The sequence below is a fragment of the Mchenga conophoros genome, linkage group LG6 (genome assembly GCF_057382185.1).
Source record: "Mchenga conophoros isolate Kocher_MC1m ecotype Shallow Benthic linkage group LG6, M_conophoros_male_GT1.1, whole genome shotgun sequence".
In the NCBI taxonomy this organism is placed as follows: Eukaryota; Metazoa; Chordata; class Actinopteri; order Cichliformes; family Cichlidae; genus Mchenga; species Mchenga conophoros.
In genome coordinates this window covers 28,409,424-28,418,171 of record NC_140531.1, presented here as the reverse complement: position 1 = coordinate 28,418,171, position 8,748 = coordinate 28,409,424, and the positions used below count along the sequence as shown (strand labels likewise).

Sequence of the window (8,748 nt, the reverse complement as noted above, 5' to 3'; positions counted from 1 at the left end):
CGGTTACTTTTTGTGCCAATATTCAACAGGTCTCATGGAGCAGCTGGTCACAGAAGATTTCCAACTCAAGAGGCATGTATTCTGAAACCCTGCACAGAAAAAAAGCCTAGAATCTGGTGTGCAAATGTTTTATTTTTCAAGACCCGACCCGTGTGAAAGTACAAACGCTGGCGTCATTCTGCAACTGAGTATGGCTGCTATCCCGAAGCAGTTTGGTTTCCAATAAGAAACCAAGAAAAAAAAACGCTTAATTGCTCTCCAAATAATCTAAACACTCGAATTTAACATAGTAAAAAGAGCACATTATTGGCGCACTCCACAATTTAGTGCCTGTTTCATTTTAAGTAAACCTAATCCCTCCAACTGTTCCACTGTGGACAGAAACCTGAGAGGGACATAAGACCTTTCCTTTTGTCCTTCTGAAACATTTTATGTTGATGTCGTTTAAAAATAATTACACATAACAGAATGAAATTAAGTCATTTTTAAAATGGTGAAATGCCAATACTAAAGTAAATGGTAAATTAGGACCAGTTTGGCCTTGGGCAAAAAGAAAGAAAAAGGAAGTAGAAGAGGAAGAAAACTGCAAATATTTCGTGGATATAGCAGGGCTTTTACTGTATGGAAGGGTGATTTCACTGTTTTCTGCTAAACGTGCTCAACCCAGCATAAAGTACCGGATCAACTGGGGAGGGGGGGGGGGTCTCTCAGATTCACACTTCTCTGTCTTCTCTCCTGAGGTAATTTGCGCCCCACTACCGCAACAGTCTCCTGAAGCGCCACCAGTGGACGTCGTTGTTCCGCCTGCTGTCACCCAAGATGAGCTGACCTAAAGCCGTGCCAAGCAAGATCCGATCCGCGCGAGAGAATATGTGGAGAGAGAGAGAGCGAGAGAGGGAGGGAGAGAAATTTTGAAAAGACCGGCAGGAGGAGCGGGACTTGCTATAAGGACACAAGCGACTCTTAAATCCATCCGTTTCTCTATTTTTACGCAAGAGATTGGAAGAAACAAACAAACCGAGACCAGCGAGTGAGAAAAGTAGCGCGTCTTCGCCGGTCTTTTACATTATTTAAAATAAATCTCAGGTAAAGTGAGCTTTTATAGATTTTAGATAAGCAAAATTAGGAATAAATATACTCCAGTTTTTTATCACTTATATTTTTTTTTATCAGATATTAATATATTTTTGTGTCATCACTAAAATAACTCACTCTTCGTGCTCTCTGTGTTCCCTCTCAACTCTGCAGACACACTTGGGGGATCACGGAGCCACCATGATAAGAGCTGTGGATGTTGTGCTGGTTTTGCTGCTCGCCGTGTCCCTGTCGTGCAGGAGCGCCTCTGGAGGGTACGGGATGAGCATGTTTGCAGCACAGACCTCTCCTCCGGATCCCTGCTACGACGAACACGGCAACCCGCGGCGCTGCATCCCGGACTTCGTCAACTCCGCCTTCGGGAAGGAAGTGAGGGTGTCCAGTACCTGCGGCAAGACGCCGAGTCGCTACTGCCTGGTGACCTCTGCCGAGACAGGAGAGGAGAAAACCAGAAACTGTCACACCTGCGACGCCTCTGACCCCAAGAAGTATCACCCACCAGCGTATCTAACGGATCTTAACAACCCTCACAACCTCACCTGCTGGCAGTCTGAGAACTTCATCCAGTACCCGCAAAATGTCACCCTGACTCTGTCCCTCGGCAAGAAGTTTGAGGTAACGTATGTGAGCCTACAGTTCTGCTCGCCCCGACCCGAATCCATGGCTATTTACAAGTCCATGGACTACGGGAAAACTTGGGTACCCTTTCAGGTTTACTCTACCCAGTGCAGGAAGATGTATAACAAGCCCAACAGGGCCGTTATCACAAAACAGAACGAGCAGGAGGCAGTCTGCACGGACTCACACACCGACATCTACCCTCTGACCGGCGGGCTCATCGCCTTCAGCACGCTGGACGGCAGACCGTCGGCGCATGACTTTGACAACTCCCCGGTGCTGCAGGACTGGGTCACAGCCACGGACATTAAGGTCATCTTCAGCAGGTTGCACACTTTCGGCGACGAGAATGAGGACGACTCGGAACTGGCCCGGGACTCGTATTTCTACTCAGTGTCGGACCTGCAGGTCGGAGGGAGATGCAAATGCAACGGACACGCATCTCGGTGCGTAAAGGACCGAGACGGGAATCTGGTGTGTGAGTGTAAGCACAACACCGCCGGGCCCGAGTGCGACAGGTGCAAACCTTTTCACTACGACAGACCGTGGCAGAGAGCCACAGCCAGGGAGGCCAACGAGTGTGTCGGTAAGTCCCACCCGCGGCCCTCCATCCCGGAGCGACTGTCTGATGACGAGAAGTGTTTCTTAACCTGAAATTATGAAATTAGAATTGCGGTGGCAGGATGTGCTGATGTGTTGGAGATGTGGAAAATGTATTAACCTAACCAGGTAGATTGAGAAATGGAAAGATTTTCGTTACGCAAAATTGTGTGTGTCAATTATATGGTTTAATAATAATAATAATAATAATAATAATAATAATAATAATAATAATAATATTTTCTTTAAATCTGCCAATAATTTAATTGCTTTAGTTTATTAAGCTCCAACAGTCCCTTCAAATACAACCTTTACTGCGGTTCTGTTTAAATGAATACTTCGGCTCACGTCCACGAGCATATTTGGATTTAAGTCACATGCAACATGAAATGCAATTTGAAAGTCCATTTAGCTCGTCGCAGGCCATAATGGAGGCTTTTAAACCACCTCAAACGGGACCACTGAGCCTAATGACCCACAGCATCATTTCTCATTGCTCGACTTCACCGCTACAATAAAGCGATGCCTTTTAATTTATCTGAAGAATCGTGCAAAAACTCGCCACACTGCTAATTGAAAACAGACCCTTCTTCGTTCCTCAATCACACAAGTATCTCTCAACAAAATCGATCAGGTCTTATGACACAAAGCACAGAAAAGTAGATTTATTGCTATTGGTTATACAGTTTATTGTTACATTCAAGCACGAGAACATGCTGCAGAGAAGAAGAGATGTTATTTGCTTTATTGGTTGCAAATGTGAGTAATTCAAATTAAATCAATTTTAAAACGGATTATAACTGTGCAAAATCCTCAAATTCGGATAGCATAGTTAATTACATGATTTCTTTTTATGCAATACCAAAAAGAAACAGGTGTTACACACAAAAGAGGCAAATTTCACGATTTTATCAGCGAGTCAGCTCTTTGTGTCTGCAAGTTTCATCAGCTGCTGAGTGATAAAAGTGATCAAAGTTGCAATAGTTGTATTTTATTATAAGCTGGCACGGATAAGTAAGCCTGTAGATTGCAGATAGTGCAGAATGCTTTTCAGATGGCTTGGATGGCCAAGTTATGCAGGCTAGAGATTCAGAAAAAGCTTGTGGGCATTTCAAACACTGTAAGAAGTCATTTAGGAATTGTTTGTGCAGATTAGTGAAATTGTCAGTTTCATCCCTGAATCTCAGTGTTGGAAAACATTTAAACAAAAGTTTTTTTTTCTTTTAGTGTTCCTGTGTGGTGATTTGTATCAAATCTTTAATGAGGATCTTTATTCACCGTCCTTTCTTTGGCCATGCTTCATATTAAAAATTCTCTCTTTGCATTTTATTTTAAAAATAACTTTGGTTTTATTTTAATTACTGTATACAGAGGTGTTAGAATCACGTGGACCTTAAAAGCAACAGTGTTGCAATAATCTGAAGTGCAGCCCCCAGTGTAGGATGTCGATGAAACAGCCAGAGAGTGAAAAGGACAAGCAAAAAGATGACTGATGATAGACACTAAAAAAAAACCCTCAGTGTAACACTCTACAATCACAGAAAGACACATCCATCACAAACCAATTCAGACCCTTATATTTTCCATTCAGCTGCAGGTCTGCAGGGGGAAAGGGGCTCTATATTGTTTGACAGTCACAGCACATGTCAGCCACTCTGACACATAGCAGCTGTTTAAAAGGTTTTTGTTTGCTAGTGTTGCCCATTTCTAAAGCTCTGGGACATTCCTAGTGACAGATGTGAACATGCTGCTTAGTCAACAGAAACAGTGGAAGCTGTTCATACTGTAGGAGAAAGTCCCAGTTTGTCCAAGGAAGCAATAAAACCCAAGAAAAGAGTATTTTTACTCTTTATAGTTTGTTTTTCTTGTCAGGTAACCCATTTTAGCCTGCATGCTTTTAAATATAAAGGTAACTAATAACTAACCCAAGTAAGTGATTTTGCAGCTTTATTTAGTCAATATTATTTATTTACTATTTTTAAAAATAAGTGTTTGTTTTTTTGGTCATTTAAAGGTACAAAACATTGAGATAAATGAAAAACGTGTTGGTCCTTGTTAATGTTAGATCTATCATCACATTGGGTAGAGGGACATTTGGAGACATTTGTAAATACTGGCAAAATTATTAAACAGAAAAAAGGCACAAGCCCTGAATCATATATAAACTATTTTATTTAACCAATATCATTTACACTTTTTTATGCCTGACCAGAAAAAATAAAATTATATATATATATATATATATATATATATATATATATATATATATATATATATATATATATATATATATATATATATATATATATATATATATATATATATATATATATATATATATATATATATATAAATAGATAGATACATTGCACTGGATTCACAAAAGTGTGAAAATGGCTATTTTTAGAAAAGTATTTTAGTTTTTAACATTTTGCAGGTTTTGGGAAAGTGTGTGTGCATTTTTAAGCTGAAGCAAACACTAAATGTTGGTGAGAAGTAGATCTTTGTAAAGAAACTGAACAATAGAAGAGGGCGAGTTACATGGAAAACAGAACCTTTTGATAACTTTAAATATCACACTAACATCTGAACAAAAGAGAGGAGATGGTTGAAAGGATCTCGTAAAACTTTGTTGATTACTTCCATCATGATCAGACAGATCGGGCAATCTTGAATGTGCATCTCGATGCATTTGGGTGTCTCGACAGCAAATTCTAAGTCTGTAATGCAATGAGCTAAATAACACGAATGACGTGGAAGTGTCCTCACTCAAGCCTTTTAGGCTAAATGACGAGCTCATTTACAGAAATCCCCGTCAACTGTTCAATAAAGGAAGGCGATAAAGGAAGGTTTCAGCTTCTCTGGAAAAAAAAATCACAAATGTGATTCTTTTTTTCCCCTAGTTTGCAGTTTTTGCGTAATTTACTTGATGTCTTGGGTACAAGAAGAAGACAAAGTGTTTTGAATAATTTAGGAAGATTAAGGACGATTGGGAAGAGGGCTAAAAAGCATGCAGAATGAGGGGACAAGTGCCGTACTGCAAGGGCCAGCAGGGACGGAGGGAGGGGCTGGCCGTGAGACGAGAATAGTGAAAATGAAGTACATGAACCTAATCCAGGGGCGGGGTGTATGTCGGATAGGTTGGAGGGGGGGCACATGATGGAGAAACTGTGTGAGGAAGAGAGAGGCAGTGAATACATTTTCCTCAGTTGTTCATTTTACAACTCAACATATAAAGAGTTTAGGATCAGGAAGAAGCTCTCCTTCCTCTCTGAACTCAACCACCATAATGACCTACAGAATAGAGTTTTACATATTTCCACGAGACTCTCTCAGTTTGCAATCTTTATGCTTTTGCTCACTCATTGTTGGCATGTAGGGTCTTTCACTCCTAAAGCCTGAAACATAGGTTTGATTTCAGATTAGACAAATTATGATCCACATTGTCATCATGCATATTGCACCTTAGATCACAATTAGTCTCCTGGATAGAGGCCTGCTACTTTATGAGTTAAAGCTTTGCTGTGTTATATTTCACTGATGTCAACTTCCAGCACATATAGACAAATTTTAGCACTAAATCAGAATACAGTTAGTTGGGTTGTTTTTTTTTTAGCTTGTTTGTTTTTGATTGGATGATAATTTTTTAAAGACTGAGTAATGCCTGCAGGTCTTTCTTTATAAAGGCCTCTTAGACTGCATAAAACAGGGTACCATGTTGCCCTGGGTTTCAACTGTGTCAGTCTAAACCCTTGACAAATGGATTCTGCAGGGCACTTTTTCTACCAGTTGCTGCTGCTGCTGCAGCTCCTGAATGGTATACCTGGAAATAAAATTAAGAACTAATGTCTTTTCTCTTCTGTCGTGGTAAGTGGACACTTTTTAATATTACTGGAAGAAATTCAACGTGTGAAAGTAAGACGGAGCCTCATTTCCAGTGGAAATTACACCTCTTTCCATATCCCTAAATCATTTGGGCGACTTGTGATCTGTGCTTGTTTTGCCCCCAGTTATCAAGATCTACACAACAGAAAACACAAAGTACATTCAAATGTTCCCAGGTGCTGTTAAGAGGCAACTGACTGACAGTGTCAGCCACATGCAACTATATTTGAAATTGTGTTAATGCCTTGTGATATGTGGCTAAAAAATAAAATAAAATAAATTAATAAAAATCAAGAAGAACAAATAAATGAATTCTTTAAAACAGCTGTTTTCTGTTAGGTGATGTATTTCTTTCTTAATTTCATGGATTTTTGCCAACATCTTAACAAAGTTTAGGATCATTCCAGAGCAACAACAAGAGAGAGAGATAACAAAAACATTTCCAGCAATGTTATCAGGACTTTGCAAAATTTCTTGTAACCAATGAAAACACAAGAGTTTATTTTTCCTCCGCTAACCATGGTGCTTTCAACAACTATATAAGACAAAATCCAGTACTGAAAATTCTGAAATGCAAATGATGCCCTGTAGCCATAGACATGCTGTTCTTTAACTCTTTGCAATCTTGACAGCCTACTAGGAGTAACCCTTGAAGCCCTTTTCTGAACAGCGGATTCTGTCATATTTCAGACCTGCTTGTAGAACAGCATGACTGGGTTTCTGCAGCTACCTTTGGAAAAACCCAGAAATTATTCTTAATAGCTGTCAAACCACATCCTCAATGATGTATTCTAAGGTATCAAAACTTGTCATTAAGGCTACAGGGCTTATTGTCAGATGCTCTCTTTATGTGCAAAACAGTTAATCAGAGTTTGCCATTTCTATCCAAGCACATTAGACTGAGGGTTGTATTCTCACTTTCGGCTGATTCTGTGAAACCCTTTCCAGAGAGTGATCAAACGTTACACCCATGTGGTGCATGTTTTCTTTGCGATATTTGTTGCCCTTTTTGATTTCATTGTTTAGTTGTGTTGTATACAGTCAGACACATGTTTTTATGTGTGCAAAAGAAGTCCCGGCCAGTCGGTTGTCAGCTGGACAACAGAGATATCCTACAGGCCTTAGTTCGGATGTTTCCTAGCCATTTTGTTTGTTTGTAACCTTTCAAACTGAGGTTCTGGTTAATGTTTAAGCAGCTCACCGTGCACTCTTATAAACCGGCATCCTTCATCTTCAAAGCTGCCGGCAGGATGCATTGTTAGTCTCAGTGGCAGCAAACAGTGCTGGGAATAAACTGACGGCTTAGCTTTGCACTTTGCACTGTCATACTTTTCTTCACCTTCAGTGTTTCACTGACCCTTTTCCTCTGACGTGCAGTCATGGGTAGGCACGCACATATGCTCACACGCGCGCGCACAGAGTTTCTTTCAGGTCTTTATCCGTCAGTTCAAACGGGGGGGGGGGGAATGGCCTCTCTCTCACTTCTAGAACTTCTTTCCATGAGCTCTTATCAGTGTTTATGACTGGTTTTGTAAACCGCGCTGCAAAAAATAAGTCGTGCACGGTCCAGACGACTGGCGAACCCTTCTGTTTTAGATTCGAAGACCTGGTGTATCTCTCAAACAGACAGAAACGTGGACGCAGATTGTAAGCAAGGCTGATGGTACAGTATATCAAGTGCTCTAACTAAACACTAAAAAAAGACATCCAGGAGAGAGACACACAGAAGCACGCACACACACTGCAGGAGCAGTAAAAATGAAAACCTCTCTCCTTTCTGTTGTAGGATTACATGAGACTATATGAGCTGTGTCTGCTGCTGTAGCCACTACTACTGCTGTCATCTGGGAGTGCGAAGCTCTATTTTTGCACTTGTATATCCTCACAAGGTGTTGGGATGAGATGCTTTGACACACACCGCATTGCTAATTTAGCTGAGAATCTATGCTAAGAATTCAAAAGCTAGTTACATCTGAAATGTAAATACTTGGACTTATGAACTTTCACCCTTGGTCAGTATTCACAGCTGTTAAGTCCTGTCACCATCTGAGAGTTTTAAATGCACGCTTACTGATAAAGAAAAATACTTTGATGGTACAACTATTGAGCTGTCTGATTACATGTGTACAGTCAGGTGGGTGTTTCATTCACAATATAGCAAAAATTCAAGTAAGATTGTGAACAAACTAAAATTAGACTTTGTGTAAGGAGGTAGCCAAAGTGAAATTCAGTTCCTGAGGCACAGGGTGAAAAATACTCTGCATGAAAAAGTCCGTCTGTTTCAGCAGGATTCTGAGTTCGAGCCTCAGAAGGATACTAAAGTATTTGTGTAAATCAATAATGATAATTTAATAAAATAATTACAATCAGAGGACTTTAATAAAACAGCTACTCTGCACACTTTTGCAACCAGAGACTGTACAATCCCCAGGAGTGAGATCATTCCTAATAGCGATAATTTTCCCTCAAATAGATGTGACAAATAGTGTAGATACTGTTGGGTATGTTGAAGCATGGGAGATCTTGAAGTAATTAATGTCAGTAGTTGGC

The 8,748-nt window shown here is 40.3% G+C and overlaps 1 protein-coding gene across 2 annotated transcripts in view; it reads left to right on the top strand.

Annotated features, from left to right (window-relative positions):
• Positions 1-736: 736 nt before the first annotated feature.
• The window catches only part of ntn1a (netrin 1a), a 57,185-nt gene continuing 49,173 nt past the window's right edge, over positions 737-8,748 (top strand). The window contains exons 1-2 of one of the 2 annotated variants that reach the window (XM_085277249.1): positions 737-1,086; positions 1,249-2,299. In XM_085277249.1, the coding sequence (XP_085133375.1) occupies positions 1,276-2,299 (1,024 nt within the window). In that variant the 5' untranslated portion in view covers positions 737-1,086; positions 1,249-1,275. The remainder of the gene's footprint in view (positions 1,087-1,248; positions 2,300-8,748) is intronic. The other variant, XM_085277248.1, reaches the window with a different exon arrangement.